At 41.1% G+C, this 15,756-nt stretch overlaps 2 protein-coding genes across 2 annotated transcripts; both read right to left on the bottom strand.

The window, feature by feature from the left end:
* Positions 1-7,765: 7,765 nt before the first annotated feature.
* LOC129741746 (uncharacterized protein K02A2.6-like) lies at positions 7,766-8,631 on the bottom strand. Its single transcript, XM_055733526.1, has 2 exons — positions 7,881-8,631; positions 7,766-7,797 (listed from the first exon to the last, which is right to left on the bottom strand). The coding sequence occupies exons 1-2, from the start codon at positions 8,629-8,631 to the stop codon at positions 7,766-7,768; spliced, it is 783 nt and encodes a 260-aa protein (XP_055589501.1).
* A 129-nt stretch (positions 8,632-8,760) lies between these two features.
* LOC129741745 (uncharacterized protein K02A2.6-like) lies at positions 8,761-10,701 on the bottom strand. Its single transcript, XM_055733525.1, has one exon. It carries the CDS (start codon positions 10,699-10,701, stop codon positions 8,761-8,763), a length of 1,941 nt encoding a protein of 646 aa, XP_055589500.1.
* Positions 10,702-15,756: the final 5,055 nt, after the last annotated feature.

Raw genomic sequence — 15,756 nt, 5'->3', positions numbered from 1 at the left:
ATCAATTGGACCTGTGCTACAAAATGTAAACATTTCTAGACCACGAAAAATTTGAAATCATGAACTGTTCCATTCTTTGAATGGTTATACAACACTCAAATTTTCTTTTGAGATCAAACCGAATTTTGTCTAATAATTTTCTTGACATTTTTCCTGTGGCTTTACAAGTTATCTTTTTTGTCTTGATTAGTGACACTTAAATGCAAGTCTTCTTGAAAGTAATTGTTTGTTTAGCTTTCTTTCACGAACCGAAATATGCTATTTTCTAAAATAAATGTCACTGAATTTTTGGGAGGCAATATGCTTTGATAGAAACTGTTATCGAATTCCTAGCTTATCGTTATTTTGTTCGTAACTTTCGAAAAGTTTTTTTTTCCATTTGAGAAAACGAATCGAAAGACGTCTGCTTTCTTTTGAATTTATAGGTCAGAAAATGTAACATCATCTCAAAACCAAAGGTGGTAGTATTTCAGAAAATTTTAATATCATAAATTGAAGGGTAGCTGAGTTGCATCAAAGGTTTCATCAATCGGAGTTTGATGTTAGTGACTAGAATAGCGAACACAAACTTTCAATGATTTATAGTGTGTCGTTTTGTTTTTTTAAATTTGAATAAATTAAACATTTAGCACACACTTCTTTTTCGAAAAAGTGGCTCAAGACTGTAAGATAAGGTTGCCAGAATTTTTTCAGCACGTATCCGGGTCGGCAAATCCAGGAAATTTTGTATAAAAACCTGGTCATTTGATTTCAAAATTGACGACCAAAAATCCGCGCAATATCCGGTTAAATTTTTACAAAACCCTATTTTAGGCTTCTATAAAACCTTTCATGATTACTTTTATGAAACATACTCAAAAAAATCGTTCTGGAAGCAAAAATAAAAAAAAATACAGCACAAATTGTTTTTGTTTTGGTTTTGCCAAATAAAGTGAATAAATCCGGGCAAAATTCGGGCATTTATCGAGGAAATCCGGGCAACCAGGCGGGTCAGACTGTTCTCAAATTTTGTATTAAATATTTGGGAAAACTAGGATAAAACTAGGCAATCTGGCAACCGTATTACACTTTTTTATTAAATAGACTTAAAAAATGTCAGAAAAGTTTCGAAACAAAAACAACTACCGTCGTGCGGAGTGACCAATGTGTTATGATTTTGAATTGTTTTCCCAATAACTCTCGTTATTCAACTTACATAAAATATGTTTAAATGCCGGAATGTTCACAGATAGTAAAGGTGTAAGTGTTCAAAATATTTTCGAAAAATTTTGATTTTTTTAAAACCTAGGGTCAAATGAAATTGGATCCATAATCAGCCCTTAGAGGGGGTGACTATAAGAGTTTCCCTAAATTGCATAATGTCTGGGAATCTGCGGGCTCAACCTGCAATCGATAGATTGGGGTGGGGGGAACAAAATGTGTATATGGGGTCACCTAAAAAAATCATGTTTAGAGGTTCCGCAAACGCGATCTTTGGTAAAAATTCAATTTTAAAAGATTCGATTAAAAAAAAAATGCTGGGTCCTAAAACTTGTACAATGCCTGTATATTTTATATTCTTTTAATTTTGTTTGGAATAAAAACTACAAATGAAAATATAAAATGTATCAGATTTGTATCAAAATTTAAATCAGCCAGCTATTATTAAAAAAAAAATTGCAGCAAAGCAGCAAAGTATTACTTTACTCATTGAGAAATGAGTGTTTTCCCGGTTAGGGAATATAAGAAGTGGAATGTGTAAATAAGCTATCGCTAATAAATATAGTTGTACTCTAATGATCCCACAGACGAAACTGAATTAAGATAACTCTATTCCACCATTGAAACCTGCGTTTTGGATAGGAAATTTTAAAGTTAATTCGAGAGGGGTACTTCCAAGTATTTAACTTGCGGTTAGCAAGTGGACCAGCCAGCAGCCAGGGGACTACCAGCTCAGAGGGACCAACCAGAGAACCCCCATACCAAATCGTATTTGAGAAAACTGAGAAATCCGAGGATTCTATCGAAAACTTCGCAAAAGACTGAAAAAGTGCTCGTTGCAAATCAGTCTGTGCTGAAGCCAATGAGCAGTATTCGATCAAATATTCGATTGACTGTAATTTTTTTTTGATTCACTATAAGACTATGGATTTCTGAATCGTGTTTATACTGTTCATTTTAAATCACTGGTTTTGGGAAAAAATAACAGATTTCACAGTTTTTCTGAATCTTAAACTGGTTTTATAAATTATAAATCAAGATGTAACTATAGACTTTGAATTTCTTTCTAAAGTTCACGGAAATAATAAGAAATTGGTAAAGTGAATCAATTTTCTACAAATTATAGCTATGAAAATGCTGTGAATTTTGTTATGTTTCACATTAATTCCATTTCATAGAGATACGATCACATAAATCCGTCACAAAGTTTTGGGTCCAAATCACAGAATTCGAAAAAAATTGTCGTCAAGGATACGGAATTTGTTTTTGGCAACCTTGAACACGAGCCGGATAAGGAAAGAAGAAAATGAGCTAACTGAGTAATTTCTCCAAGCTGCTAGAGGCATGAACTGAAAAACAAATTAGGAGCATTTATTCCTGTATTCGATGGCTTTAACGGAATCTTACAAAAAGAGTTTTTAATTTAATAGACAAATACGAGTTGAATGGTACACTGTTGACTTGAAACTTAATTCCAAAATGAGCCAAGGAAAGTTTTTGTTTACGATTGTGTCCTCATGTCAGGAAAACATTCCATCGACGCCATGCCACAGCAGATGAGCCACAGCCTCAGATAGCGTGCTAAATGCCACGCTGTTTTTTTAATCTGAGCACCGTGAAAAATCGTGTCTGAAGACAGCTTAATTAACGAAAACATAACCCCAAATCAAGGAAAGGTAGAAACAGACCGTTTCCTCGTTTCAGATGGGTTTTTGGATACAAATTTGAAAACGGATACACCCAAAATCATCTGACAGTCCCAAAACAGAGTTTGGGTTTCTTGTTTTTTCTTACTCTACCAGAAGTGGTTCCTAAACCGGCTACTACCCCCATGTATTTTTTTCACTCCCACTTCAAAGCACCCTGGCTGCAGCTGCCATGTGACGCTTTCTCTCTTTTTCTCTCTGTTTTGTTGTTCTGTCTCTATATCTCATGCACTGTTTCGAGGTCGCCTAATGGATTTATTCCGATCGGATTGGATTAATAAATTTATGAATTGTGTGAATATGTTTTGTCAGTTTCTCAGTTTATGTTCTCCTCCTTTTTTTCAAGCCAGCAGCCGGCAGCTTTGGCGTTTGGTGATGCCACCCTTTTTTTGGTTGCGGTGACCAGTAAATGAGTTGATATTCTTAGACAGATATTCTTTAATTTCGATCACTTTGAAAGTATTGGATGCAGATTGGCATATATGTGAACATTGGAAATAAAATTTATATTTCTTCAAATGAAAATTATGAGTTATCGATCATTTTAATCTAAAATTTATGTTTCTTGCTTATTATGCACATAAGAGTGCCCCGAATGACCCGACATTTGAAAAAGTTATGCGCTGGAGGTTCGAATTGATCCTAGACCTAGTACAGGGTCTCATGCCAAATTTGGGCCAGATTGAATCACGGGAAGGGGTCGCTCAACGAGTCTAAACATTGTATGGGATTTTGATACATTTTGTTCGGGAGGAACATGAAATTCCATTTTTTATTAAGGACTTTGGTCCCCTTCGGCCGATTTCTTTTGAAAACGGTTTTTCTTGAAGCCTAAAATATGAAAAATATTTCATCCGAAGACTGCATTTCGATTCGAGTTAAAATAAAAAAGTTATTAAGCTTCAAAAATTAGCTATCTTTTTAAGGGTGATATTCATTACTATTAATGAGAGACACTGCTTCGAACATTTTGACGCAGCATTAACAGTGATGAATATAACCCTGAAAGAAGTTACCCCATTTTTGAAGTCTAATAAATCTTTTATCATAAGTCAAATTGAAATGCAGTCTTCGGATGATGTATTTGTAAAAGTTTAATCTTTAAGAAAACCCGTTTTCAAAAGAAATCGGCCGAAGGGAACCAAAGTTAATCAAGAAAAAGTATCAAAATCCCATACAAATTTTGTACTCGTTGAGCGACCCCTTCTCGTGATCCGTTCTGGCCCAAATTTGGCATGAGACCCTTACAAATTTGGGACAGTCTAAATTGCACATGTAGTGCACAAGTACGATGACAGCTAGCAACATTGAAGTTGGTAACTCTAGCCATTAAAAGCTGTCATACCCCAATCGTTCCGACGGTTTTCGCTGTTTGTACTCATCGGAGATGGTCTTATGAAATGTTCCAAAACTGACTTCAGCTGTCGCTTCGAATGGATTTCGAGTAGCTTGACAAGCGCAAGTCACTTTCCTCCGACAGCATCCTTCCGAGACGCCTTGCTTTTGGCCGACTCGTATCACTCGGCCCAAAGTGCAATGTGTGCTAAGAAATAGTCGTCCGAAATAAAAATCGATCGAAAGCGCGTTTATGAAACATGATGATGTTATTAGCTGTTTATGTGGATGTCCATACATTTACATAAACAGCCGCCCTCGAAAACCTGTTGCCTGACAGTGGCCCAAGGAAGCGACCAAACGAGAGTAGGGTGGTGGAAAAACGGATTCCGTCCATCGTTTATCGCTCCGGATTGGCATTGTCGACGTATCCATTTCGGCGATTCGATTCGGGTCAGTCGTCGTCGGCGCGATCGCTTCGCTATCAATAGAGTATAATAGGTAATTTTTTAGACATTTTATTCTCCGATCTAATGTTGATCGGAGCTGGAGCGGCATTGGCGGCGGTAAATTCTTTTCATTTTGGGCCTTTGTTTGGTCATGGTCTGTCATTCATTTGAACAGAATGCCGCCGCGCCGCCACAATAGCGCTGGACATGAGCTTCGATAGTTTGTTCGGACGCTGAAAAGAAATGTATTTGATACAGATAATAAAAAATGGCAAAAAGTGTTGCAGGTGCATTTTTGAAGTGTTTAAACTATTTTTGTTTATATTGAAACGGTTCAAATTAGAATGATTTCAAGTTTTTTAATCGATATCAATGTTGCATTCGATCATACATTGCGAAAAATTCTGGAATTTGCATGATGCGTTAAGATCAGTAAGATTTGAAAATATAGTCACGAAAAGCTTAAGAGTAGCAAAAACAACCTACTTTTCAACATGCCATGTAAACTTCCTGTATATAAAATTTAAAAAGCAGGCTGACTGTCTGGCGAAGGTATAATCGTAGCCAGATTCAGATTACGGGTTAGAAATGACGTTGCCGATTTGCAGGAGAAAGAGCAGTTTTACAGTCAAATGAACAGCGCGGTTGAGAAAACTCCGAAGGGTGACATTCAAATCCACTTAGGTGACTTCAACGCAAAAATTGGCTCCGACAATCAGGACTCAGGACCTTGAGCGCATCATGGGGTGCCATGATCTAGGACAGATGATCGAAAACGGAGAACTGTTTGTAGAATTTTGTGGCAACAATAACATGGTGATTGGTGGATCGCTCTTCCCCCATCGACCAGCACATAAGGTCACTTGGGTATCCCGAGATGGCCGAACAGAAAAAAAAACAAATTGATCACATCCGCATCAGCCGAAAATGGAGAATGGGCCTTCTTGATGTCTGCAACAAACGAAGCGCAGAACATTCGAAGAACAGTGGTGCAGAATCAAGAATGCCTTTATCACGACGAGCCATGATACTCTCGGTAAAGTTCGTGGGAGAAGAAGTGAATGAATGTCGGATGAAACTTGGAGGATGGTCGTTGATCGGAGAAAGGCGAAAGTCGGAATTGAGCAGACATGTCAGCCAAAGCAGCTTACGATATGCGGAGCTGGAAAAGGCAAACGAGTGTGTAGGCGAGACAAAAGAGCCTGGACAAACTCCCAGGCCGAAGTGGTGCAAGGACTAATGCAAGAATGCCGCTAAAATAACCAGCAGGTCAGTTATTGGCCGATCGAACAGATCAGCTCAAACGGTGGACCGAGCTCTTCGAAGAGCTCTTCCGAGTCACGAAAAGCGATGGCCAGTTTTTTTGGTCTTCTTTAGGCTCCGCTTGACAATAGCCCAGTATTTCTCAATTGGATGGAGCTCTGGCGTGTTGGGAGGGTTCTTATCCTTGGGAACCACCTGCACGTTGTTGGCGGCGTACCTTTCCATGACTTTTTTACCGTAATGGCAAGATGCCAAATCAGGCCAATACAGAACGGAACAAACGTGTTTCTTCAGGAAAGCTAGCAGACGTTTATTCGAACACTCTTTCACGTAAATTTCTTGGTTGACAGTCCCGGAAGCTATGAAAATACTGCTTTCCAAGCCACAGGTACAGATGGCTTGCCAAACCAGATATTTCTTCGCGAATTTTGACAGTTTCATGTGCTTGAAAATATCTGCAACCTTTCCCTTTCCTTTTGCCGTATAAAACTCCTGTCTCGGAAGCTGCTTGTAGTCGGCTTTGACGTAAGTTTCGTCGTCCATTACTACGCAGTCAAACTTCGTCAGCATCGTCGTGTACAGTCTCCGGGATCGCGCTTTGACCGTCGTATTTTGTTTATCATCGCGATTTGGAGTCACTACCTTCTTGTAAGTCGATAGTTCGGCTCGTTTTTTGGCTCGATGCACGGTTGTGGACGATACACCCAGCTTATTTGCGGCATCTCGGAGAGAGAGGTTAGGGTTTCGCTTGAAACTACCGGCAACTCTCTTTGTCGTCTCAGCGGCTTTCGGTTTTCGATTTCCTCCCGATCCAGACTTCCTGGCTGTCGACAAACGTTCCCCAAACACTTTAATTACATTTGTGACGGTTGAACGACGGTTAAAATTAGAAAAAAGTGTTTATTTGCAAAAATCTAAAATTTTGTCTCCAAGCCCTACCTGGTGTATGTGGGAACGGTTTCATACATACTTTTTGTTTACACGTTTTTTTCGATTATCTCTCCTTCATTCAATACAATTAAGTTTAATAAGCATTCGGATCATGAATAGTTGGGAAAAGTACTTTTTTTCTGGAAAAGTACACATTTTCGATAAAATCGGATCTCGTGTGTTGCAAAATAAATTACACACAATAATCATTGAAAGATGCCTTACTAATAGTACCATGAACTTTTTTCAAAATTTTGGACGGTTCGAGCAATAAAGTAACGTATTTGACCAAGAAAACACATTTTTTTTTGAAAATTTGCTGAGAAGCAAAGGAAAAATCTACCGTCCCCACTTACGTCATAAGGCGAGCTAAGTGAAGACACCAGCAAACCGTAACAATTTAGGTGATAACTTAAATCGCCTTGCTCATCTCTTCAGCATTTGTACTACAACGTGTTCTGCATCACATTGAACGATATTTCATCAAAATTGATCCACTGCTGATTTTTTAATGATTTCTGCTGATTATTTTTCTGTTGCGAAATGAAAAGCAGGTTTTACGCAACAAGAGATACAAAATAAACTTCATTAAAAACGAACAATTGTAAAAACTTTAAGTGGACTCATGCCGATAAACTGGTGTATAATAATGTGCTTCTAAAACGTGTTTCAATGACAGTACTCCTACACGACAGAGATGACGACTTCCTTCAGTGTGACGTCTGTCACATGATGAGTCACCGATGGGTAACCATGGCTCGGATGAGGGGTCCATCCAACACCTCCCCCTTTTAATACAGGTGATACGGCTCATAACGCACTGGCGCTCTTCTTGTCCTCGAAGAGTGGCGAGGTATGAGCGGATTAGCTGGGTGAGGCTGCCTACGATGTGGTCTGGTAGTTGATTCCATTTCCTGTTGTACGAGAGCAGGTATTAAACCAGAGTTAGTTCGAACTTCGTTGTTGTCTTCTGGAACCGAATTCGACTCGGACTAACCCCAAGAATCGAGTAAAATAGATAGTGGGATTCTGGCCGAGGACTTGGACTTAATTGATTCTTCTGCAGACTCGCACCGTTGCCTCATCTGGTTGCAGTGCGATCGAATTAGTTTTGATTTCTGTGGATGCCATACGTTGTAGATTACATTTCCTACTCGTTCTAAAATTTGACCCGGTTCCCAGCACCAGGAGTTGTTTTCGTAGACTTTTGCCCAGACCAGGTCCTGACGTTCATAGCTTCTGGCCTTGGCACCGTGTTTTCGATTAAACTGCTGATCTTGCTTGGTGGTTTTCGAAAAGTACTGGGACGGTGGTTTGAGTAAGTCGAGAGACGTGCGCACTGGCCTACCCAAAAGGACTTCAGCTGGCGTTTTTCCATCCGGTGCACCGCGACACGGGGTGGAGCGATAACAAAGAAGAAAAGTGTCTATGGCTTCTGCTAGGACCTCTCCCCCTGCTGTAATTTTCTTCAGTGTCCTTTTGAACGTGTCGACAAAACGTTCAGCAAGTCCGTTAGACTGCGGGTGGAATGGTGGTGTTTTCAGATGCAAAATTCCATTCACTTCGCAGTATCGCTCGAATTCTTCGCTGACCAATTGCCGACCGTTGTCGCTAACCAGGGTTTCCGGCATGCCAAATCTGGCGAAAATACTACGGAGGATGATGAGAGTATCAGCCGTAGTGATCCGTTTAGTTGGGACTACCTCGGGCCATTTGCTGAATGCGTCGACGAGAATCAAATAATACATACCATCGACTGGCCCAGCATAGTCGATGTGAATCCTTTGCCAGGGTTTGGTGGGAGCTGGCCAGGATTCAAGAGTTGTTTTTCTGTTGGTTTTGGCTACACTAGCGCACTCGGTGCAGGCGCGAACAAGTTAAGCGATGCTGTCGTCGATACCAGGCCAATACACGTAGTTTCTGGAGATCGAACGCATTCGATCCACACCTGGGTGGCCTTTGTGCAGCTGGTGGAGAATTTTCTTGTGGAATTTTGCTGGAATAACTAATCTTTCTCCATAGGTCAGGCACCCCGAAGAAGAAGACAGCAGGGGGAGAATTTTCTTGTGGAATTTTGCTGGAATAACTAATCTTTCTCCATAGGTCAGGCACCCCGAAGAAGAAGACAGACCATCGCGACGCAAGTAGAATTGCTGGAGTTGTGTGTCGCTGAGATCCGATTTGCTTTTCGGCCAGCCCTGCTGGACGAAACGTAGAACTTGCTTGAGTATCGGATCGGATTGTGTTTCCGCTTGAATAGCCTTGAAAGTCAACGGTAACACCTCCAAAGATTGTTGAACGACGGAATGGATGGTCTTCTCCAGCTCAATTGACGCAATAACAAACTCTTCGTCTGGTCGAATGTGTGTGTTGATCAACCGAGACAAAACGTCTGCATGCCCGAAGCTATCAGTCGAAACGTACTGTATGGTGAAGTCGTACAACAACAATGTCAACGCCCACCTCTGCAGTCTGTTGGCTGTGTAGATAGGGATTCCTTTTTTGGATCCGAAGATGGCCAACAGTGGTTTGTGATCCGTCTCGAGAGTAAAGTGCCTCCAAAACAGCATTCGATGAAAGCGTGTCACGGCGAAAATCAAAGCTAGACCCTCTTTTTCGATCTGGCTGTAATTGGTTTCAGCCGGGGTCAAACTGCGGGAAGCGTGACAAACAGCTTTAATAGTCCCGTCGGGGAAACGGTGAGCGATTCGTGCACCAATGCCCACTGATGATGCGTCGGCCGAGACTATTATTTCCTGCTTCGGGTCGTAGTGGGTGAGAGCGAGCGGCGATTGTAGAAGCTTTTTAAATCGGTCGAACGCTTGTTGACACGCGCCACTCCACTCCCACTTGACTCTTGTTTTCAGAAGTTGGTCCATGGGAAATCTCAGCTGGCGCATTTCGGGGATGTACTTGGAGTAATAATTTACCGCCCCCAGGTATGAGCGGAGTGTCGGTACGTCGTGCGGTGCTGGCATTGCTGCAATGACGGAAACCTTATCCGGGTCGGGCCGAATACCATCGGTGTCGAGGATCTGTCCCAGATATTTGATTTGTCGCATATTGAACCGGCACTTTTCAATGCGTACCGTGAAACCATAGTCCTGGAGTCGGCTTAGAACCTGGTGTACGTTCCGGTTCAGTTCGTCTTCCGATTTTCCTCCAACCAGAAGATCATCCAAGTAGCCACGAGTGCACTGAAGTCCGCTTAGCATGGCATCTACTATCTGCTGGAATGCTCCCGGGGCAGATTTGATACCCGGAGACAGTCGTGTGAAGCGGAACAAACCTTTGTGGGTGTTTATGGTGAGGAGATGCTGGCTATTTTCGTCCACCTGGACCTGGAGATAGGCGTCCGAGAGGTCGATGTGAGTGAAAAATCGACAACCGGACATGCTGGTGAATATATCCTCTGGCAGAGGAAGTGGATTTTGATTTGCTTCCAGCACACTGTTGAGTCCTGTGGAGAAGTCGGCACAGATGCGAACGGTACCGTTTGGTTTGCGGACGACCACAATCGGCGCGGCCCAGTCCGAAAAATCGACCGGTTGCAAGACGCCGAGATTGACTAAGCGCTGGATTTCATCCTCAACAACACCTTCCATGCTGTAGAATACGGGACGTTTACCACGGAACACTGGTTTTGGATTTCCACGGAGTGACAACTGCACTTTGGTCTTGGTGCACAGACCCATACGACTGGTGATCACTTCGGAGAACTTAGATTGCAGATCTGCCACGATTTTGGACGATGAATCTTTGCTGCTGGTTACTTGGTTGCAGAACGTGTTAAACGGGACGTCCCACAAGCCGAACATCTCTATCCAATCGGTGCCCAGTACGGATAGGAAGCGAGCGGTAGAGGATCGCCCGATGCTGTTATCGCCTGGCATGATGGTGGGTGGGCGGCAGATTTGCCGATCTGCTTCCACAATGCCTCGGTGATTACACTTATGTCCGAGGCAGAGTCGACCTGCAGCCGAACTGGGACATTTTTGATCAACACCTCCGCATATTTCCTACTGCGGTTGACTGCGTTTATCGACACCACTTTTGTTGACTTCTTGTGTTTTGCACTTTTTTGTTTTCCAGCCGATTTTCCGAGAAAGCAGGCACAGTAGCCTTCCCTGTGGCCTTTTTTCCCGCACTCACGACACTGGTGATCCCGAAAATGGCACTCCTTCGCGAAGTGCATGCCTCCACATGCCCAGCAGGGACTCCGCGGTTGATCGGTGGTAGCTCTGTTTCCGAAATCACTGGATGACTTTCGGTGTTGTTTCGGAAACTTGCTATCACTTTTGTTCACTGAGTTCACTGCCGGTTGTGAGAGTTTCTCGACCATCAAATTATCACTTTTAAGGTTCATGAGATTCCGGCTTTCTTCCACAATTTTCGCCAACGTCACATCAGCAGATTCGTTTAATTTATTTATTAAGCGCATCCGGATGTCAGTGTCTTTGGGCAATTTGAGTCCACAAACAAATATCAGACATTTAAAATGTTCTTCAGAGATGTCTGATAACTTAAAATCCACCCACATTCTGATCACTTTACAGAAATACGCCAAAATGTCCTCCGAATCTTCTTTTGCCGTTTGAAGGCACTGGAATCGCCGATGAAATACGGAGACAGGAGATCCGAATAGCTTTTTCAGCGTTTCGGTGGTTTCCGCAAAGCTGAACTCCTTCGACAGTTTTGGAAGGGCGAACGAAGTGTACCGCTCATGCGCGGCGGGGCTTAGCTTCCTCATTAAAAGCCGCACTTTTGCAGCGTCGTCGAGTTTCGCTGCATCTTTGTCGAACAGCTCGGAGTAACGGCAGAACCAGGCATCGAAGGTACAACCCTGGTCTGGATCGTAGTTGAACTCTGTGATGTTACTCGCTAGTGATTCTAGGGCAACATCATCACGGGACAATTCCTTAAAACAGCGCTGAGTGGCATCCAGCTGTTCGGACAACTTTGAAAACAGTTATTGCTGTTGCAGGAGGATTTGGGCCAGCGCTTGTTGGAACGAAAAAGCGCTTGATCCCGGCACTGGTGGTGGTTGATTGTCCGTCATTCTAACCTCGAAGAATCACTCCCGGAGAAAGACGTTATTTTCCCGAAATTCGACCGATTATGCAAAAAACCCGACTTGCAAATACTCGTCGCCACTTTGTTGCGAAATAAAAAGCAGGTTGTACGCAACAAGAGATACAAAATAAACTTTATTAAAAACGAACAATTGTAAAAACTTTAAGTGGACTCATGCCGATAAACTGGTGTATAATAATGTGTTTCTAAAACGTGTTTCAATGACAGTACTCCTACACGACAGAGATGACGACTTCCTTCAGTGTGACGTCTGTCACATGATGAGTCACCGATGGGTAACCATGGCTCGGATGAGGGGTCCATCCAACATTTTCAAAATTGAATTACACGAAATACCCTCAAAACGACCCTTACTCAATATACCCAAATGTACCTTACTCAATATATTGAATTCTACAAATAAAACAGATAAAGCCAATCTTATCTTGTGTACCAATTCCGACAAAAAGCAGAACAGATTTCAGAATATACCAAAATAAAAAAATAAACCTAGAAGCAACAATTTTTCTGATGTCTTCCTGGTTAAAAATAAGCGACTCCAAACATGACAGGAATTCAAATGGAAGAAATAGAAGGAAATTGAAATAATCTTTTGTTATTTTTTTCATTAAAAACTTAATAGAATAGGCCGTTGGCCGCAAGAACTATTCGGTACAGCTCGAGCTATAAAGCTATAAAGTAAAACACGTTGGATCTTCAGTTTTTTGGACATTTTAGCCGAGTAAAGACGTCGCAAATGATTTTTTTTAAATCTGGAAAAGAGTCATCTAACCGTTTGAGTGTCAATTTATAAATTTTCTAAAGAAACACAGATAATATTGTTAAATATAAACCTATTCTCTGAATCGATAACTTAGCTGTACCCTGTTAAAAATTCACAAAGAAAAACCATATTTTTTGACACTGTCAACCTGTATATCACAGATGTGTCAAAATTTGAGCAATGTAACACGCTGTATCGATCTTGAGGAATCCCTTTTCGAAACCTTTGCGGTCACCATTTTCAACCCGAGGCGAAAAAAAACACACGACCGAGCCCAAAATTAGCATCGAAATGTCTTTATGATGCCGGGAGCCGCCCGAGGTCGTTGATTTTGAAGTCAAGTGTCGTTCTGGGGCACCTCCTAAAAGCCACGCTCGTTGCTACCAGTTTCCTTTTGATTTTTTTTCGGTTGTTTCTGCTTCTGATGATGCTGCTGTTGCTACAGATTTCGGCCTTGTGGGAACTCGGACACTTCCTAACTTTTTGTCAAAGCAAACATAACCTAAAAATTTGAAGAAATATCTTCGATAATCATCTTGGCTGTGTACAAGTTCCACTCCATCGGAACACTCAATCGGAAAGCTTTTAACCGTGGATGGACCGTTTCCGCGCGGAAAAGTGGTTCGATTAGCCCAAAGTTCGAGCAGTGCAATATAAATAAACCTGACAGCTATAAATTAAGGATTTTGTTTTTCGAACCTACCGACACATATTGGGTTCGTAATTTTGAAGGCATCGCACTGTTGTGGTTTTTCTTCTTCGTCTTTATCGTTTCGAAAAAGACGCGACTATTAATCGCGGGCAGCCTCCAGCCGAGAGTGAAGAATCGATCCGGTGTTTTGACTAAAAGTTTTACTAATTTAGATACAGACATTCCGATAAGGGGATCGTTATTTTAATGAGCGAGTGCGAGTTTGTTTTCAAACATTTTCGAACGGCATGCTCGGCTTAAAATGCTGGAGAAACGGGAAAAGAGCCTGAAAAGAGCGTTCATCCCCGTGACATCTTACTGATTTACAAATTTTACCGATACGGGCTATATATGGAAGCTCTTTGATCCGATGCGGCGGATTCCCATTTGTCACCACTGAGATGATAAACTGGCGTATTAGGCAAAATAGAGCAGTTTCATTCAAATTAAACTCCCAATGTTGGGATGACTTTTCTGCATATAATCCCCGATTTTATTTTATTTTAGATTTCCTTCAATTTAGTATAATACCATTTGATCAGACTATTCCATAATAAAATAATAATAAAAAAAATTTTGAAAAAAGTTTTGTAGATACATGAAAATTACGGTTTGAGTGATATTGATTTGAATTTCAGGTAAATGGACTATTACTTACAACAATTTTCAGGCATACACATGAGTCATGAATAGCGGAAATAAATTGATACCACATTCGTTACGACTCCAGTTTTCGAGAGATATACAGTTTTATATCACTTTTTTCTCCATTTGATGGCTTTGTTCGTGTCAAATTTGTTTTCAAGTGTCTACTAATAAGGTAGCGAAAGAAAAAGAAACTATATAAGGGAAGAACAAAAGGACTTGCATGTAAGTATTTTTGAAACTCGTGGCACACAAAAAAGTTGACATCAATCTGTTCCCGCTACTTATGACTCGTGCGTTAGAATCGAGTTCATACTTGTCGATTTGTGTCCAACTTTTATAATCATGTTGATCGATTCAAAAGTTTGGCGATGTCTGAAAAAGTCTCGAAGAGCAATTTTAATATCCAGAGTATGACTTGAAAACAATGATTTAATATAAGAGTCGCCTAATGTCCTTAAAAGACAATCTAAATTCAAGAGATAGAAAAAAATTGCAATTACTCTAATCACATTGTTTTTTGATAGTACTGAAATTTAGTAGGAAACATATTTTAAAATTTGTGTTATCCTCCAATGGTGCTGCTGGCTCAAATCCCAAGTCATCGGTTTCGAATTTCATCTTCATCATCATTTTTGAACAGACGATGCGATCCAAAGCTAACGACTCTGCGCCTCGCTCCGGCTGAGCTGCTGCGCAGCGGTCACATAATTGATTTGTTTCCATCAATAAAACACAACATCAACGTCATGTTTTGATCTCATCACCATCAACGGCAGCATTTATAACCGAATCAGTCAACGAGAGTTAGCCGAGAAGACATATGGGTAGGTGGGTATAGTTTTATTCAGATCAAGATCGGACCAGGTTCGATGCTGGCTTTGTGAAATAAGATACCTCGGCTGGAGCGTGTGCGTGGTAGAAAATCCTTACTACGACGCGGGTTTTATTTGAGGCTGATCGTGAAACAGCCTCCACAAACATGAGCGGCGATTGTATCGATCATGGCCTAGAGTGGCTTGATTTTTTAAAAAGCTTAGGAATCCTAACAATCATAATAATTAGGAGAAGAACCATGAACATACTATTACCATACCATTACCATACCATTACCATACCATTACCATACCATTACCATACCATTACCATACCATTACCATACCATTACCATACCATTACCATACCATTACCATACCATTACCATACCATTACCATACCATTACCATACCATTACCATACCATTACCATACCATTACCATACCATTACCATACCATTACCATACCATTACCATACCATTACCATACCATTACCATACCATTACCATACCATTACCATACCATTACCATACCATTACCATACCATTACCATACCATTACCATACCATTACCATACCATTACCATACCATTACCATACCATTACCATACCATTACCATACCATTACCATACCATTACCATACCATTACCATACCATTACCATACCATTACCATACCATTACCATACCATTACCATACCATTACCATACCATTACCATGCCATTACCATACCATTACCATACCATTACCATACCATTACCATACCATTACCATACCATTACCATACCATTACCATACCATTACCATACCATTACCATACCATTACCATACCATTACCATACCATTACCATACCATTACCATACC

This window comes from Uranotaenia lowii, chromosome 2 (assembly GCF_029784155.1).
Source record: "Uranotaenia lowii strain MFRU-FL chromosome 2, ASM2978415v1, whole genome shotgun sequence".
In the NCBI taxonomy this organism is placed as follows: domain Eukaryota; kingdom Metazoa; phylum Arthropoda; class Insecta; order Diptera; family Culicidae; genus Uranotaenia; species Uranotaenia lowii.
Note: the sequence above shows the minus strand (reverse complement) of the source record. Positions and strands in the feature narration are given on the sequence as shown.

Coding starts and splice junctions, on each gene's coding strand:
- LOC129741746 (XM_055733526.1), bottom strand. CDS start 8,631: ATGTATTATTTGATTCTCGTCGACGCATTCAGCAAATGGCCCGAGGTA. Junction 7,798..7,880: donor TATTTTACTCGATTCTTGGG/GTTAGTCCGAGT, acceptor CTCGTACAACAG/GAAATGGAATCAACTACCAG.
- LOC129741745 (XM_055733525.1), bottom strand. CDS start 10,701: ATGTTCGGCTTGTGGGACGTCCCGTTTAACACGTTCTGCAACCAAGTA.